At 45.8% G+C, this 18911-nt stretch overlaps 1 protein-coding gene across 1 annotated transcript; it reads left to right on the top strand.

Moving 5' to 3' along the window:
• The first annotated feature begins 7164 nt into the window (after positions 1-7164).
• slc25a34 (solute carrier family 25 member 34) lies at positions 7165-16740 on the top strand. Its single transcript, XM_012863792.3, has 6 exons — positions 7165-7318; positions 7473-8242; positions 13248-13313; positions 15109-15261; positions 15350-15484; positions 15574-16740. Exons 2-6 carry the CDS (start codon positions 7826-7828, stop codon positions 15742-15744), a joined length of 942 nt encoding a protein of 313 aa, XP_012719246.3. The 5' UTR covers positions 7165-7318; positions 7473-7825; the 3' UTR covers positions 15745-16740.
• The last annotated feature ends 2171 nt before the right edge of the window (positions 16741-18911 follow it).

Raw genomic sequence — 18911 nt, 5'->3', positions numbered from 1 at the left:
ACCAACAGAGTCCTGAGGAATCACACATGGAAAAGAGAGGACCCCAGAAAAAAAACATGCCCACCTCACTGGGATGATGGTGGTCCTTGGGATAGGATCGCCTCCATTGGGTGAAGGGCAGCCAGGTTAACCCTGTAAAACCTAGCAAAGGTATTCGGGGATGACCAAGAGGCTGCTGCACAAATAGCCTCCAGAGAAACCCCAGTCATGGCGGCCCATGACACACTAATGCTCCTGGTGGAATGGCATCGTACACCAGCAGGGGGCTGTCGGCCCTGTAGAACGTAAGCTTGTTCTACCACGTCCACAATCCAACGTGCCAGACGCTGTTTAGAAAGGGCCTGCCCCTTGCGGGGCCCAGCATAGCAAACAAACAGACTATTAGACTGCCGGAGGGAAGCTGTGAGTCTGACATATGCCTCTAGTGCCCGAACAGGGCAGAGAGGCTCATCGGCCCCACCTGCATCAAGGCGAGCAAGCTGGAGGGGCACAGCATGGCTCGCAGTAGAGGCCACTTTGGGAAGAAAAGCAGCGTCAGGCCAGAGTGTGACGCCAGAACCAGCCGGGTTCCAGCGGCAACAGGACTCATGAACAGACAACGCATGGAGCTCACCCACCCGTTTTGCTGAAGCCATGGCGAGGAGAAAAGCTGTCTTTTTTGACACGCACTCAAGACTCGCCTCCGCCAATGGTTCAAATGGAGGAGATCGCAGGGCGGCGAGGACAAGGGAGAGGTCCCACACGGGCACAACAGGGCGTGTGGGAGGGCGCAAGCGACGGGCGCCTCTCAGAAACAAAGAAATATCTTTGTTACGGCCAACCGTTTCCCCACTCATCCCTGAATGCCAGCAAGAGATGGCAGCAACATAAACTTTCAGAGTGGAAGGAGACCGACCTTGGGAGAGCAGTCCTTGAAGGAAGGTCAAAATAACAGAAACAGGGCAGTGCACCGGGTCCTCGTGTCTTGCCTGACACCAGCTGCTAAAAACTTTCCACTTATGAGTGTACACCAGTCGTGTGGAAGGGGCCCTGGCATTAGTCATTGTATGCCCGATGTCTCCGTCATACTCAGAGAAGGACACGCCGGGCCCTGTAGCGGCCAAACCCAGAGATGGAGGCGACTGGGGTTGGGATGCAGGATCTGACCACCCAGTTGTGACAGGAGGTCCTTCCTGCGGGGAAGAGGCATCGGAGAGCTGCAACAGAGCCTGTGCAGCAGTGGAAACCAGGTCCTCCCCGGCCACCGGGGGGCTACCAGAACGACCTGATGCCCTTCCTGAAGGACCCTCAGGAGTGTTGGGCCTATCAGGGGAAGTGGCGGAAACGCATAGAGCAGCACCCTGGGCCAGTCGTGTGCCAGCGCATCCTGACCCAGGGGACTGGCACTGTCTGCCAGGGAGAACCACAGGGGGCAATGTGTTGTCTCCTTGGATGCGAACAGATCTACAGCCGCCCTTCCGTACCTCTGCCAAATGATCTCCACTACCTCCGGATGGAGCCTCCACTCCCCCGGTGGTGGGCGTCCCCGAGAGAGAATATCGGCCGGAACATTCTGGACCCCTGGAATGTGGGCTGCTCTGAGGCTGGTGAAAAGAGGGGCCGCCCAAGTCAAGAGCTTCTGGGTCAGCCTCAGCAGGGCTATCGACCGTGTTCCCCCCTGATGGTTGATATGAAACACCACAGAAGTATTGTCCGACCGCACCAGGACATGCCTGTGGCGCAGGCCTGGGAGGAAGTGTTGCAACGCCCGCCGCACAGCCTCTAGCTCCAGGACGTTGATGTGCTGCCGCTTTTCCTGCGGAGACCATGTCCCTCGGGCAATCTGCCGCTGCCACGACGCCCCCCACCCTGTGGTGGATGCGTCGGTAGAGACGACCTCCCGTCGAGACGGCAGAGAGCCCAGTGGAACCCCCCGGGTCATAAATGCTGCATCCCGCCACTGAGCCAGTGACGCGAGGCAATAAGAGGACACCCGCAGCCTCTTGCGGCGGTGCGGCGTAAGAGAAGGGTCCAGCCTCTGGCTGTTGAGCCACATTTGCAGTGGTCGCAGAGACAGCAGCCCCAGGGGTGTTACCGCAGCAGCCGCAGTCAGCATGCCCAATAGACGAAGATAGAGAATAAAGGGGGGTGCATGGCCGGGCAGAAAAGCGGGCAGCATCTGCAGAATGCTCTCGACACGCTGAGGCGATGGTCGAGCAGTCATGGTTAAGGAGTCCATCGTGATGCCGAGAAACGTGACCACCTGAGATGGAACCAAGTTGCTCTTCTGCCAGTTCACATGAAGACCCAACAGCTCTATATGATCGAGCAGCGTGCGTGTGTCTGCAGCGGCTTGAGCTTCTGTGGGCGCACAGATGAGCCAGTCGTCCAAGTAGGGCAGGATCTTCAACCCCTTGGCCTGCAGAGGACACAGGGCCGCAGCTACGCACCGCGTGAACACACGTGGGGACAGGGAGAGGCCGAACGGAAGGACTCTGAACTGAAAATGCTTGCCCTGAAACGCAAAGCGGAGGAACTGCTGATGATGCGGTGCAATCGGGACATGAAAGTATGCGTCCTTCAAGTCGACCAAGGTGAACCAGTCGCCTGGGGAGACTGCCTGAAGCACATCCCTGACGCTCAACATGTGGAAGGGGATAGCCTTCAAGAAAACATTCAGACCTCTCAGGTCCAAAATTGGGCGGAGTCCGCCAGTCTTTTTTGGGACTAAAAAATATTTTGAGTAAAAGCCCCCTGGATCCTGCAGGGGGTCGACAGGCAATATAGCACCCTTGGCCAGCAAGGCGACTATCTCTTGGCTCAGAGTCTGAGCCATTTCCAGGCCGTGAATCACCGTCTTCCTGACTCGACCAGGAACTGGGGGGCGGCGGCGGAACTGTAGCGCATAACCCCGGGTAATTGTAGACACCACCCACGGATCGGGAACGAGAGCGGCCCAACAACTGAGCTGGTCCGGGGTAAAGTGTCCCACCGCCAGCTCGGTGATGTCATTTCCGAGACCCCCTGCCCTTAAGAGGGCGGGAGGGCCGCCGAGGAAACTGTCCGGGTCGGGAAGCGACCCGAGCAGGTCCTGCAGTAGGCGCTGCAGTAGGTGCCGCAGCAGGTCGCGGCGGCCCCATGGGGGGTGTAGTCCGAGCAACATATGTGCGTGAAAGGGATGCCGAGGCACCCGCAGCAGGATGCCGCGATGGTCTGCGATGAAGGCCAGCCAACTGCTGCTTGGTACGGGAAGCCTGGGCCGACCGCTCCAAGGCTGCAAGTGCAGCAGAGCCAAACAACTCCCCCGGAACCACTGGAAGGCTCATCAGGGTCCGTCTACAGGCTTCAGTCAAAGGAGACTGAGCCAGCCACACTTGACGGCGTGCCTGAACCAGGGTGGACAGGACACGGCCGATTTCCCTTGACAAAAGGGCAAAGGCATGAAGCGATGCGTCCAACAGCCCCCGAGTGGGGGCGTCAATTGCAAAGCCTTCCAAGGAGGCTGAGAGACCTAGTAACAAATGAGACAACGAGTTACCAAGCCGCCCTAAACGAGACCCCGCATCATAGGCCCTGCACAGCAGGTCATCAGTCACCCGGCACTGAGGACGAGGACACCTGGCGTTAGCTCTCAAAGCCTCATCTGGCGCCACAATGAGGGATGCTATTGCGGGCTCAACAGAAGGCATATGGCCCAAGCCAAACTTGGGCGCATCTTGCATGGCCGCCAGAACCCTGCCATCAGAGGTCGGCCGTGAGAAGACCTTAGTGTCTGCCCAACAGGTATGAACCTCTTTAACATATTCGGCTGATGGGGGAACCATAAAGGACGACCTAGCAGGAGGACGTCGAAAGAACGCACTGGAAGTCACAGGTTGGTTCTGCGGAGCATCCAGCTGCAACCGGGCAAAAGCAGTTTTTAACGCACCCACTATAGAATCGTCCTCTTCCGACCGAGAATCGGAAGAGATATGCGAACCGGCATCCGACAGATGCGAGCCGGAGTCAAGCTGATCCTGAAAATCAGTACCCGATGCTGCTAGGGAAATAGCATCGTCCTCCAAGGCAGAGAGTCCTGAACCCATGCTCTGCACCGGGTCAGGGTCTTCAACCAAGCCCGTGCCACGTCCGTCCCTGAGGGACTCCAGCAGCGCTTTCATCTCCTTCAACTCAGAAGTAAGATGAGCCACCTGCCCAGATAAGCCCTCGGAATCCGTAGGGCTTCTCTTGGTCCTCTTCCGGGGGGCCCCCGCAGCCTCAGGAACCGTACGCTTCCTAGGCTGGCCGGTGCCCTGACAGTCAGCTAAGCGAGCATTACGCAGGGACAAGGGAAGAACAGAACAATTAGGGCAGGCCGCTTCAGTCAAGGCCTCCCTCAGGTGATCCGGTCCCAAACAAGAGGGACAGAGGTCATGCCCATCCTCTAACTGGAGAGGGGCCAAACAAGCTCTGCAGCACGGCACGTCCAACATCATGTGCTCGCAGGACTAGGTCAGGTCGAGCTGAAAACGCTACTCTTGACACTAGCAGACGAGCAAATAGGCCAGGAAACCCGGTCGAGCAGAACACGCCACCAGGGGTTCCCCAGCAGTGGAAAAGCTGCAAAGAGCACTGTGAGGGAAGCCGAACACGGCTGCTCACAATGAGAAGGCGAGCCCGAAAACGGCCGCAATTAACTTAATAGGCAAGCTCGGGAACGGCTGCCCGGTAAATGAAGGAGGCAAGCTCGGGAACGGCTGCCCGGTAAATAAATGAGGCAAGCTCGGGAACGGCTGCCCGGCAAATAAAGGAGGCAAGCCCGAAAACGGCTGCACGGTAAACGGAGGAGGCAAGCCCGAAAACGGCTGCCCGGTAAACGGAGGAGGCAAGCCCGAAAACGGCTGCACTGTAAATGAAGGAGGCAAGCCCGAAAACGGCTGCCCGGTAAACGGAGGAGGCAAGCCCGAAAACGGCTGCCCGGTAAACGGAGGAGGCAAGCCCGAAAACGGCTGCACGGTAAATGAAGGAGGCAAGCCCGAAAACGGCTGCACGGTAAATGAAGGAGGCAAGCCCGAAAACGGCTGCACGGTAAATGAAGGAGGCAAGCCCGAAAACGGCTGCACGGTAATGAGACGCAAGCTCAATCAGTATATGTAAGCCAACACGGCTGCAATTTGCCAAGATAAAGGCAAGCCGCAAAAACGGCTGTAGAGTAAATAAGAAACGCACGCCCGAAAGCGGGAGCGATTAACAAAATATGCACCAACCAAAAACCAAACGGCAAGCAACAGGTTGGTCGGAGTCGCCAAAAAGGCAAAGGAAATCGACGCAGGGAGCGAACGCGTCCCGCTTCCCGTCGAATAAAGGAAAACAACTTACCAATTGAAGAAAGAGTTGTAATAAGAATAGCTTGCGCAGCCTCTGGAGGGCGAGAAAATCCTCGCAGCCCCGACCGTAGTCTCGAGGCTACCAGCGACAAGCAACAATCAGTGACTTACCACCTGCACAACCTGCATGCGAGAAGATTGAAAGGGACTGAGCTGTCGCTGTCACGTGACTATATGGGCTCCGGAGTCACCGGGGGTCACACGTGACTATGTTGGTATAAGATTCTCGACCTGTGCATGCGCAAGAGTGATCATTCAGTGCTTTAAGCACCGCCTCTGGCGGTCAGTAGGGATGAAATAGAACCTCAAAGTTCTCCAGTGTGTGTCTGTGTATGGTGTGTGTGGGAAACAGCGACATCTAGTGGCTGCTTTACGACCTGCGGGAAAGATGGGAAAAGATGAGTCATCTAAGTTTCATTGTCAAGTTTCATTACAAACGCTTTAAAGCTATCAAACATCTTTTGAAATTAGCCTTTGCGTTAAAAATAATCCACAAACCACAATCTGGATTTTAGTAGAAAGTTGTTCACACACAAATGCACAGATTAAATGGAGTGTTTGTGTGTGTGTGCTGTGTCCTCTCTGCTCGTTTATGAACCCTGGGTGGATGGCGGCGGCCCTCTGCAAGGAGCTTTATCAGAAAGGCCAAAACAAATGTTAAAAAAATAAATAAAAACGAGAGGAAGTATTGCATAATCATTGAAAACATGGCGTGTTCGTGTTCAAGTTTAACAGAGTGAAAAACAGCAGCTGATTTACACGACGATGTGAGAAAAATATGTAATATGCATGATTGCACAAGTTACACACAGAGTAGCAAAAGCGTGTGCAAATGGGCATTAGCATCTGAGAGACCGTGTAAACGATTCATGACCAGATCAGAAACCTGCAACCATGAATGAGCATGCTGTAAACACCTATGGAGTCTGTTGTGAGCAGCAGAGATTTTAAACAACAGCTGGGATGAAGGACCTGTGGAAACGCTCTTCTGAGGCTCTCAACAGCTCCATACATGTGGTGGGAGATGTTGTCTATCAATTATATATTTTTCTTACAGTCCTTTAGTTTCTCAGGACACATCTGGCCTTCCTCGTGAGTTTATTCAGCCACTTCCTCTCAGCTACAAATCAGCAGCTGCTCCAACAAACCACTCCACAGAAGATGGCTGATGGCACCACTGAGTCAAAGAAGGTCTTCAGGAGCGCTCCCTGCACTCTTAAAGACCTCAGCCTCCTCAGCAGGTAGAGTCTGATCTGACCCTTCCTGTAAAGAGCATCAGTGTTATGAGTCCCGTCCACATTATGGTTCAGAAGAATGTCCATAATACCTTAACAGCATTAAAATAAATCAGAAAGGGTTTGGCGTCAAGGGGTTAATTTCTTGGTATAAAGCCTCCCTTGCTAAAGCAAATATGTATGGCATCACTGTGGCAGCAAGAACGCCATTCTGCTTGCCATGAAGTTGGACATGACAAGGAAAGAAAAAAAAGATTAAGCTGTTCGAAAATACTCAACAACAGGAAAACTAATACCTAAATCGAAAGAAATGCGCCTGATAAAAAGAATGTTTATGTCTGGGATTATCCAGATTATAATTCTTGTGGCCGGCTGGCCTGACACTGACTGCTCTGCTTTCTCTCAGACCCCCCCCCCCTCATCCCAGCTCTCTGAGAATCACTAACCTTTTACCCAGAGAGCTCCTATAGGAGCAGATCTGGGGCAGTGCGCAGCAGAGCTCCCTGATTCGTGCTGGCCGAGGACAGCGGTGAGGTGGCAGCCGGCTCTGGGACTGCATTGGCTCTGACGTGGAGCAGGAGGAGGGCACTCCAACAATGAATGTGCTGAGGGAAACACATGTTTACAATGAGAGGAGGCAGAATGGAGGTGCACAGCAGCACTGTGGGCTTCAGAGAAGAGCGGGCACATTGAGGAGATAAGCAGACAACCTCTCCTCCTCCTGTCTCCTGCCTGCAGGTAAGACATGCACGCTTGCTGTGAGTTTGTCCTCTGATCAAGCTGCTGTGTCGTAGAGCTTTAGGCTCAGAGTTCAGCTCATGTTCAGAAAGTGAAAAAAGAGGAAAGTGCTGTGACCTGATCTAAGCAGAAGTCTGATTTCTTGTCGTTTCAGCCTTAATGGTTTTTTTTTTTTGTAAACAAGCCCAAACTCAGAACTGAGCAAGTGTTCACTTGACAATGAACACTTTCTCTTGGACACGGTGGCTCCTTCCTGCTGTCCCGCAGACACGGAAGTGAACAACACTCACAACGAAGAGGGCAGCAGAGTGGCGCTGTACCTTTCTAAAACGGAGGACTGACAGCGACTCATCCCTGCAGCCGATGACTGGCACACGCTCGCTCCCCTCTTCACTAAGTTATACATCAGATAGACAAACTGTGTGCACCAACCGGGGATGACCAGCGCCCTGCTGCTGAAAGCTTCACCCACAGAGTCTCCATTCTGCCAGCAAACATTCCCACAGGATGGCTTCTCCCGCCGTCCCCCGCAGCGTTTTGGGACCCCCTCCGGCCGTCTGGCCCCCTCTGGACTTTGCGCTGGGCGCTCTGGCCTGCTGTGCAGCCTGCGTGTTCACCAATCCCCTGGAGGTTGTGAAGACACGTCTGCAGCTTCAGGGCGAGCTCCGTGCTCGGGGATCCTACCAGATCCACTACAGGGGAGTCCTGCAGGCCCTCCTGGTGGTGGGGCGCACAGACGGGCTCCGGGGCCTGCAGAAGGGGCTCTCAGCGGGGCTCATCTACCAGGGCGTGATGAATGGAGTGCGGCTGGGCTCTTACTCCTGGTGTGAAGCTCTGGGCATCACCGCGTTTCACGGAGGCAGCCTGCTGTCAGGTGCAGGGGCCGGGGCCCTGGGAGCCCTCATCGCCTCTCCTGCTTATTTGGTTAGTAAAGTCGAGCTCATCCTTGTTATAGCGCCAAGAGTTGTGTTTTTATTTTATTTCCAAAGAGTGCGTTTACTGCTGCTCTGCTCTGCATCTCTTTATGGGTTTATTCTAGTGGAGCTTTACAATAAAACAACAGAACACAAGAGAAAATGTCAAACAACAAACTTGAAATTGTTCTGGTTTTGTTTTATAGCCTTTAGTTTATTCTTTTTTTTTTTTTTCTCCGTCCATAATATTCTGGGATTGGCTGAGATTTTAGCATCAAAGCCTATCAGAGTACAGCAGGTTTCTATTGAGGGTCAAAAGTAAAAAGTCAAATTGCTAAATAAGTATTGATTATGTTTTAATCCCTTAAAAATACACAATGAGATACAAGTAAAAATGATTAAAAAAATAATAATAATCACATGTTAGGGTCTATTTGACAAGTCAGAAAAAAGTGGCAGTAAAAAAAGGGAACTTCAGTTAATTAAAATTGTTGAAATGTGTATAATTTTAACATGTCAAATTCAAGTTTCATTAAACAGTTGCACTTTTTGTGTGTTTAAGATGTTGCTCAATTTTTTTAAAGCTATTGGATTTGTCAGAGTTTTACTAAATCTATAAAATCTTTAGATATTCATTTGACATATTATTTGTTGGACTGTGGCAGGTTTCTGCTCTTTTTAAGTATTTCACGTGCATCCTTTGAACGCTTGTGAGCACGTGAGCTCATTATGTCCTTATCTGTTACATACAGTCTGTGCAAGGAGGCCAGCAGGTCAAAAATTAACCCTGAAAGGAAGTTAAAAGCATGTGCGAGGCGGACTAAATCATTAAATTACCCTCAACACACACACATACACATACGTGTTACAGAAAACCAAATTAGTTAATCAACAACTAACATGGCAGAACCAGCGAACAGAGGGCTAATAAGAAAAAGGCCACAGGTAATTATCCCCCAGACATGATTAAAATGCAGCGTCGACAAATATTGACATGCAGGTTCAGGACGTGTACAGAATTCCTGTTTTCTAAAATTTCTGTTATTTTAAATGTTTGTTTTAGTATTGTACGAAATCTAGAATGGGGCAAGTTTAGTATTTTCTGGTAAACATTTCTTCAGTTGTGGTGATCTACCCTCATGTGCCTTCCCTGAGTGTCCTGTTCTCTAATCTTTTCAATTTTGAAGCGTGACTAAGAGTAAAAGGATGACATCATTCATGCTTTAGAGAACCAGGAAGTCATGGATTACAAATAATAGTTCATAATTCTAATGGCTAATTTACTGATCAACTTCAAAACAGTGAAATATATAATTGAAAAAAGATTTTCTTACATGTATTTTATAGGAATTGTTAGGGGGTGTCACTAAATATGGCGCCGGTCTCTGTTAAAAGCAGTTATCTGCATGCCGCACGGCTCAGATGGTGGAGCTCTCGTCGATGCAGCTGTTCTGGGCACGGTTCCCTGAAACCAGTCCATTTACTGCGTAACTTCCCCCCGTCTACCCTTCATCACTGAAGGCAATTAACGCCGCAAAACTTTATTTTTAAAGAAAAAAAGCAATTATCTCCTGACATAAGATGATTGTCAGACTAAAGGCAGCCTCATTAAACGTTGGATTTTATTTAAAAACTTTCTGAGATTCTTTAATTTGGCCAGACTATTATTTTTTTTTTTACATCTTTATCAATAGTATCAGTAAATGCAGAGACCAAAACACGATGCTGTGCTTTAAGGGCATGTTTTTGTCATAACAGACAGAAGGACAGGATAAAAGTAGAAACTTTCCATTTAAAACATCCATAGAAAACCACCAGAGGTTAATCTGTTGCCTTTTCTACCACACAGGCCACACTTGGACACGTTTACATGAAGCAGAGTGCTACTTTTGTGGCTAACTGTGATAATACAATGTTACATTTTTTTCTTTTTTATCAGAAGCCGTGACACTAACAATAAAACTCTGCATCTGAAACATTTTCATTTCAGCTAATGTGTATTTTGCCCAGTTTATGTTCCTTATTTGTTTCTCTGTTGGATTAGTTACATTAAGTGTCTCATGTCTTGAAGGGTAATGCTAGAAAGCATTCTTTGAAAACTGGTTATGCAAACTATATCTGTCTATGCATGAACAGGCTTGTTGTAAGGATTGTTTTTAACGGGGTTAACACATTACAAACCCATTGTGTATTCTAATTTTATTGCAGCTCAACAGATAAAAAAAGGGTTTTAAAGTTTAGCAAAGGAAAAAAAAAACCTGACAAAACAACTTCTGTCCAAGTTGGTTTCGTAAAACCATCTGCTTTTGACCTGAGAAGTCACAACAAGGGGTGTCCGATCAAGTTTAAAGTCATCTCAGATGTCTTTGTTCTATTTTTGCCTCAGCGGAGCAGAGCAGGGCTGTAGGAACGTATTTGTGTTTGCTTGATGTGTCTTTTTTGACATTTACTTTAATAGAGTTCTTCATATCATCCAACCTACCTCCCCCGTTTCATCTATCCTTGGATTTAAAATCTCCTCATGTTTGTTTTATGATTTGTTTCCACATTAACAACTTCCTCAAATGTTGCTGCCCTTTATACCTGCTGCCCTTTGCGCAAGCATTCGCTGTACATCACGATCGGGTTTCTGTTGTTGCTGCGCCTCAGCTTTCACTTAATCTATTCTGAGATGAAATCATGCATCCCTTTATTAAATATAACCTTTAAGTTTTATTTATATATATATATATATATATATATATATATATATATATATATATATATATATATATATATATATATATATATATATATATATATATATAGATATATATATATATAGATAGATATAGATAGATAGATAGATAGATAGATAGAGATATATATATATTCACAGCCTGACCAAAAAAAAAAAAGTCACCAACTTGATTTAATTAAGCCAGTAGGTATGAGCCTCCTATTGGATAATTACTGCATGGGTGATCATCGAGATATTTAACCCCATCTGATGCAACGAGAAAGCTTCTCATTTCTTTAACATGTTCGAAAGACACATCTTTTGGTTGTTGCAAACATGTTGGATGTTTTTAAGTAGGGTCAAATCGTAGGCGGAGATTGCAGAAATTACTAAAATTGGGTTGGGAACTGTCTGACACGTTATTAAAAGCCGGAAGGATGGTGGGGAGCCTTCATCTTCGGAAAAAGGTCCTGGGTGATTGTGATCGCCTCAAGCGCAGGAGTTGAAGCATCTTGGTGTCTTGGACAAGAGAGATGGTCGGACGGATTGCGGCTCCATCTGCAGTAATGCGGACGCTGCTCCGGTATGCTGCAAAAAGCAAAGCTCTCAATATACCGGTCTGCTTACATTCCGACCCCCACCTGTGGTCATGAGATATAGATCATGACCGAAAGAATGAGATCCCGGATGCAAGCGGCCAAAATAAGCTTCCTGGTGGCCGGACACAGCCTTAGAGATGAGGCGAGGAGCTCAAAGTAGAGCTGCTGATTCTCTGCATCAAAAGGAGCCAGTTGAGGTGGTTTGGGCATCTGATCAGGATGCCACACGGGCGCCTGCCCTCCCACTAGGAGGAGATCCTGGGGGAAACCCAGAACACTCTGGAGGGAACATATATGCTGTCAATTCCTGGGAATACCTCGGGGTTCCCCAGAATGAGCTGCTGGATGTTACAGGCAGTTGCTCCCGCGACCTGATCTCAGATAAGCAGAAGATGATGGATGGATGGATCGTGAACAGCGATCACTTAAACGTTTGGTCAAATCAAACTGAAGTAAAAAAACAGTAGAACTGAGGGGTATGCTTAACTTAATAGTGAAAGTAAGAGAATTTCCACTCGCACAATGCGAAGAGAACTCAGGGATTGGGACTGAACAGCTGTGCAGCTTTAAGAAAACCAACAATCAGTGAGGCTAACCAGAAAAAAGGCTACAGTTTGCTAGGGAGCATAAAGATTGGACTCTGGAGCAAAGGAAGGTCATATGTTCTGATGAGTCCTGATATAACCTGTTCCAGAGTGATGCTCCCATCATGCCTAGTGTCTCCTGTTCCATCCTGTGGGGGGCAGCGCTCTGATCTGGGGTTGCTGCAGCTGGTCAGGTCCAGGTTCAGCATGTGCTCAAAGAATGAGGTCAGCCGAGTGTACTGAATGACCAGGTTATTCCATGACTGGATTTTTTTTTTTCTTCCCTGACGGCGCGGGCATGTTCCAAGATGACAATACCAGGATTTATGGAGGTCTAATGCTGAAAGAGTGGTTCAGGGAGCATCATTTTCACACATGGCGTGGCCTCCACAGAGTCCAGACCTTAATCCCACTGAGAATCTTTGAGATGTGCTTGAAAAGATTTTGTACAGTGGTCAGACTCTCCCATCAGCACAGGATGTTAGTGTAAAATGAATCCAACACTTGATTTAAATAAATCTTGTGACATTGTAGAAGCTTATTAAAACAACACCACAGCAAACGTGTGCTGCAATTAAAAATAGAGGCGATCCAACAAAATATTTGCATGCAAGCTTTCCTATTCGTTGGTGACTTTTCTTTTGGCCAGTTCTCTCTCTCTCTCTCTCTCTCTCTCTCTCTCTCGGTCCACAGGATATATATATATATATATATATAGTTCATGCTGTGTTTTGCTAGAAATAAACAAACGAGGACTTTTAAAGTTATCTACTCTCTAAGTCTTTTCTGTTTACTTAGCAGAGGGCATGCCAAACAGGAAATCTAACATTATGTATTCCCCATGGCTTTGTCCAAGTAAGACCGGTGAATAATTTAATTTCCTTTGGTCTAGGGCTTATTTACCTTACCATCCTTACCATCAGATTGCTTGTCTCCTTCCTTCCTGTAAAGGTGCGTGTTGTGTAACTCATTGGGAGAATTGCACTGTAGTCCTTGCAAAACATGACAGCCCTTGTTATGTCAAAAAATCAAATTTGCCAGCACAGCGATAAATGTATTGCCTGATGGGAGAATAAAGAACTCTCAGACTTTTCAACTGTGTTTCCTCCACAGGTAAAGACTCATCTTCAAGCCCAGACAGTGGACACTATAGCTGTTGGTCACCAACATAACCATCTGGTAAGAAAAACATTCGATAGTAATGAGCTCTCTGGTCTGATAAAAACAAAACTGACTGAACAGTGAGGTCAAATTTACCATGCAGAAAACTCTACATTTATGAAAAAATTTTTGATGTGTATAAGGATAATATAAATATGGAACAATTTGTACTTTTTAGTAGTAGACTATTAACAATTATATGGCAACCTGTGCAGGAATGTAAACAGCTCATTGGGTTTATTGGGAGCGGTGAAAGTTATGCAGCCAACCCTTTTGAACGAAGGGAGCTCCTTTATTCATGCAGATTTTAAGAGTTAGACATTTTTCAGTTTATATAATCTGTTTGTAAAATTATTCTTTATAAATGAGGTGACATTTTGCAAGGAAAAAGGGAGTATGTACATCCTCATTCCTGTGGCCGGGTTCTTTTATTTCCTGGGGTTTCTTTTCTGCTTGTCGGGACTTGGACGCAATCAACTGGGTTCCCTTATATATATAATTATAATATTATATATATATATATATAGGACATTTTTTGACCAGTCTGTATGACTGCAAAATATTTTGAAAGCAAAATATCTAAAAAAAGATTTACCTGCTTTTTTCTTGGTAGAGGACTTTACCTGCTTCGGATACTTAAATTTTCATAATGCAACAAATGTTTCCCTTTTCTATGAGCTCTGGGTATCTGTAATCCACTCAGTTCCTGTTTTCTTTCTCTGTGAGCTGCTAGGCAGAATGTGGATTGTCACTGTTTTGCAGCTCTGCAGGTAACCTCCAGTCAATAAAAGTAATAAAAGTACACAATCTGTCAAATCTGAGGGTGTAAATAAAAGACATTGTAGCTTTTTAGCATACGTATAAATAATCTGGTCTTCCATCTTTAATCGGGTTTGCTTGACAGTCCTCCACTTCAAGGCTGAAGTTATCTTTGTTGCTGGTGCACCTTTTTCTACCACACTTTTTCCCTCCACTCAACTTTCTATGGACATACTTGGATGCAACACTCTGTACAACCAGCTTCTTCAGCTGGTTGACGTGACTTCAGTTCAGTCAGCAGTCCTCCCCATGATTGTGTCGTCTACTGACCCTCACAGACCATTTATGGGTTCAGGAAACCTTTGCAAGGTTTTTTTTAAGTTAATTGGCTGATTGGGGTGAGACACCATGACTTTACAATATTTAACTGTTTTACAATATAAAAAATTTCTGAGATTGTATTTTGGGTTTTCATTATATCTGTGAGCCACAATCATCAAAATTACAAGAAATAATGGCTTGAAATATTTCACTCTTTTTGTGTAATGATTCTATTATATATATATATATATATATATATATATATATATAATAGTCTATATATAGACAACTATATATATATATATATATATATATATATATATATATATATATATATATATATATATATATATATATATATATATATATATATATATATATATATATAGTTCCACTTTCTGAAATGAGTGACAAACATTGTTGAGCTTTTTCATTATATTCTATTTTTTTTTTTTTACATGTACCTGTGATCTAGACCATTGTTCAGACTGGTTTTTATAAAGATGTTATTTCTATCAATGTTTCTCTGGTTTCTCTCAGTCGTTCTGTAACATTTCTGCAAAGTAAAAACAAACGGGAACTGTTCCAACACTTCAAAAATAACTAACTAAAGGCCAAGTTGCAGGGTTCACAGGCTAGTTGAGAATATATCCTCCACAAATAAAAAACAAATTGATGAAAAGACAAGCCAAGCACTACCTTTTGCTCACGCGTTGCTCTTTTTTGTTTTCAGAGTGTTTCCGATGCCTTTGTTACCATCTATAGAAGAGAGGGCCTGAGTGGTCTCTGGAGGGGGGTCAACGGAGCCGTTCCTCGAGTCATGGTGGGATCGGCCGCTCAGCTGGCCACCTTCACCTCGGCCAAGGACCGGGTGTCTCACTCTCAGGTAGATGAAATGGACAACCAACATTTTTCCAGTACGTGTTGCAAATCCTTCGCTGCAGATTACCATCAGTCTCCTTCTGCCGATGCAGTGGGTTAGTGGCAACGGCTGGCTCACTGCGTTGATCGCTGCCGCCATCAGTGGCGTAGCCGTGGCCATCACCATGACTCCATTTGACGTGATTAGCACGCGGCTCTACAACCAGCCAGTGGACGAGTCTCGCAAAGTGAGTTTCAAAGACAGGTGTTTGTTAGAGTGGAGCCGTCTGAAGACTAAAGTGTGTGAGAACTTATCTCGTTTTCATCTGCTTTGCAGGGGCGCCTGTACCACGGATTTACAGACTGCTTGCTGAAAGTGTGCCAAGCCGAAGGTCCCCTGGGTTTATATAAAGGCATGGGCCCTGTGTTCCTGCGGCTGGCCCCGCACACAGTGCTCAGCATGCTGTTCTGGGATCTGATGAGGCAACACGCAGTCAAAGACAAGTAGAAGCAAAGAAGCATCTGAGTTGGACTGTGTCTCTAAATGACTCAGAACTTCATGCAAAACTTGACATTTCTAACAATCTACCTGTTCGGATTCTGGCTTCGAGTAATCAGTGAAGGTTGATACCAACAATTAAGGGATGACAGCTGCTTGGCTGCAACAAGTGACTCTGAAGTTTCTCTCTTGGATAAAATATCTGAGATACTCAGGCTATTTGCACTAATTAAGCAACCACTACAAAACACACTGGGAGGCAAAAATCTAATGACAATCTGACAAACCAGGGCTGCAAGCCTCTACGTTCTCAGACTAGCATCTGTTAGCTGTAGCTTCATATTTGATTTAAAAAATGGAGCGAAGAATCAAATATGACTAATCTGATAGTTGTCTTTTAATGAAATGTGTTCTGAGTCAGGAATCTCAGAGGTTCAGACTCTATAAAACAAGAATGGGACGTGTCAACCGTTGTGTTTAATATGAGATTTTGTTAAACCTCTTAATGCAGAGCTGTTGATCAGGTTTCACGAAGCGGAGCTGCTTGCTCACAGAGCAACACAAGCTGTCTTCCATTTTCAGAGTCCACAACCACGCCTGGATTTGTCGTGTTTTAATGTGTGTTGCTCTTGCCTTTTTTGTTTGGATGACAGGAAAAGAAAATCTGTTGAGATTATTTCTCTTTTCTGACCTGCAAAGCAGAGAACCTAATTGCATTCAAGGTTATTTTTTATCAAAGCTTTTTAACACTGGGTGCTTTAAGCCCCCTTAACTGTGGTAAATAATAGCAATAAACACATATTTTTTTTGTAAATACAGACTAAAGATGATCTGGAGTTTTGTCTTTTGAATAAACTTTGCAACAAAAACGGTTTTATTTATGCTAACTTCAACATTTATCCCTAAAAATGTAATTACCCAGAACCTTGGGCCTCATGCGGGCTTATTGTTTGCATTTTGACTGCCGGTGTTAATTATTAAATTTACGTCTGGTGACACTGACGGTGTTGTTCAACTTACTCCTCAGCTTACCACTTTCTGGAGAACAGAAAAAGGATCCTGTAGCGAAAATATAAGGTTAATTTTCAGAAACAACAGTAGAACCACTGAATCTATTGAAACCTATGTAACGTTACTCCAAGATGAACTAAAGTCTATTACGAATACCAGTAACATACAGTGACTTACCAATGTATGAATGTCATTGTAAGTTTTTTTTTTCACTATTTTGTTACATTACAACCGCAAGCTTCAAGGTATCTCATGGGGATTTTATGTCATAGACAAACACAAAGTAGTGCACCGTTCTTAGGTGAAAAGAAAACCATATATGGTTTTCAAATACACGTGAAAACTCAAATGTGGCGTGTCTTTGTATTCAGCCCTGTTTATCCTAACCACCCAAATAAAACCAAAAGAAAGAAAGCTCTTGTTGAAATGGTTTGAACTTATATAGCGCTTTTCTAGTCATGATGACCACTGAAAGCACTTTACACCACAGCCACATTCACCCAAGTAGGCAAATTGGGGTTAAGTGCCTTGCCCAGGGGCACATTGACATGTGGCAGTGGGATGCTGGATTCAAACCCCCAACCTTCTAATTGTGCTCATGACAACTACTGTAAGAAAGAAAGCCTTACAGTAAGAGGTCCTGTTTATAGTGTGCAATAACTCATGTAGGAGACACAGCAAACATGTGGAAGAACAAAATGTAGCTTTTTGACCTGCATGCTAATTCTTACATGTGGACAAGTAGCACCAGTGACACTGAAAGCCCCGCCCTCAAAGTGACACATGGTGGTGGCAGCATCATGCTGCGGGGATGCTTTTCTGTAGCAGGGACAGGCAACCTGCTTAGAGTTGATGGGAAGATGAACGGAGTGAAGAATACGTTCAGAAGACTTGAGACTGAGATGAATGTTCACCTCCCAGCAGGACAACATCCCTGAATGTGCAGCCAGAGTTTAATGAAGAGGTCTTTGTTGCTGCCGCCATTTTTTACTGCGCTGCTTCTGGAAGACCTTTGTCCTTCATTAAAAGCACTTTAACCAGCATTTTATTCAGAACTGAACTTTAGGCACAGCTTGGCACACAATAAGTTTTAATCAATTCAATTTTATTTATATAGCACCAATTCATGACACATGTCCTCTCAAGGCACTTTACAAAGTCAAATTCAATCATATACAGATTGGTCAATTATTTCCTATACAAGGAAACCAGTTGATTGCATCAAAGTCTTGACAAGCAGCATTCACTCCTGGAGAACCGTAGAGCCACAGGGAGAGTCGTCTGCATTGTCCATGGCTTTGCAGCAATCCCTCATACTGAGCAAGCATGGAGCGACAGTGGAAAGAAAAACTCCCCATTAACGGGAAGTTTTTCTTTCCCATTAACTTTTTGAATATTTATTGAGTATTTTATCAGTTAGCATGTAGCCTTTTGTTCCAGGCCCTGCACGGCTGCTCCTCATTAGGAATTCTGAGAAAAGACTTATTTGGAGTAAATCACATCTACAGTTAAGTAAACAGCAGGTAAATTCTGGAGGTAAACGTGTGTGGAAAAAGTCGTTACGATGTGAGTACTCACCTGTCTAATCTGTGTCCTCTCCAAGGGGGTTTGGTCAAATGCCATGTAGATACATTATTTAAAGGCCATGTACTGAGAAGGTGTGGGGGGAACTTCTGTACTTGGGTTTTCATAATGCTGCTGATTATTTAATTCTTGATAGTAAATTGTAAAATGTATCTATTTGTATTTGTTTAATGGATGGATGGGGAAATTTAGTAAACTCACCTGTGAGTGAATAATGGTTTGGTCCTTGGACAGATGAGACTATTTAAGGCTGCAACATGTCAGGCGAGAGAGATTTTTGTTGCATGTTGGAAGGCTTAACATGCCACAGATTGTCCTTTAAAGCTGTGTCACATGGACAAATAACCTGCTGCTGCTTCCATTCACACTTCACCTCAGCCTTCATCTCCACCAGGCATGCCAAAAGTGCGGCCCGGGAGCCATTTGTGGCCCCTGTACTAATTTTGGGTCCCCCCCCCCCCCCCCCAAATTGAATTTCAAGAACAATTTGGTCCATTAGCACGTGTGGCTAATGCAGATGGAAGAGTTTAGTTTTAAATTAGGGCTAAATTATAACAGAAAAGTTAAAATCTTACAATTGA

The sequence above is a fragment of the Fundulus heteroclitus genome, chromosome 20 (assembly GCF_011125445.2).
Source record: "Fundulus heteroclitus isolate FHET01 chromosome 20, MU-UCD_Fhet_4.1, whole genome shotgun sequence".
Lineage (NCBI taxonomy): Eukaryota > Metazoa > Chordata > Actinopteri > Cyprinodontiformes > Fundulidae > Fundulus > Fundulus heteroclitus.
This window is presented reverse-complemented; position numbering and strand designations above follow the sequence as displayed.

What these genes read in the sequence shown, in the direction of transcription:
- slc25a34 (XM_012863792.3), top strand. Translation starts at nt 7,826, where the DNA reads ATGGCTTCTCCCGCCGTCCCCCGCAGCGTTTTGGGACCCCCTCCGGCC. An exon ending in GTCACCAACATAACCATCTG is followed by an intron (nt 13,314 to 15,108) that starts GTAAGAAAAACA and finishes TTTTGTTTTCAG; the next exon opens with AGTGTTTCCGATGCCTTTGT. An exon ending in CAGTGGACGAGTCTCGCAAA is followed by an intron (nt 15,485 to 15,573) that starts GTGAGTTTCAAA and finishes TCTGCTTTGCAG; the next exon opens with GGGCGCCTGTACCACGGATT.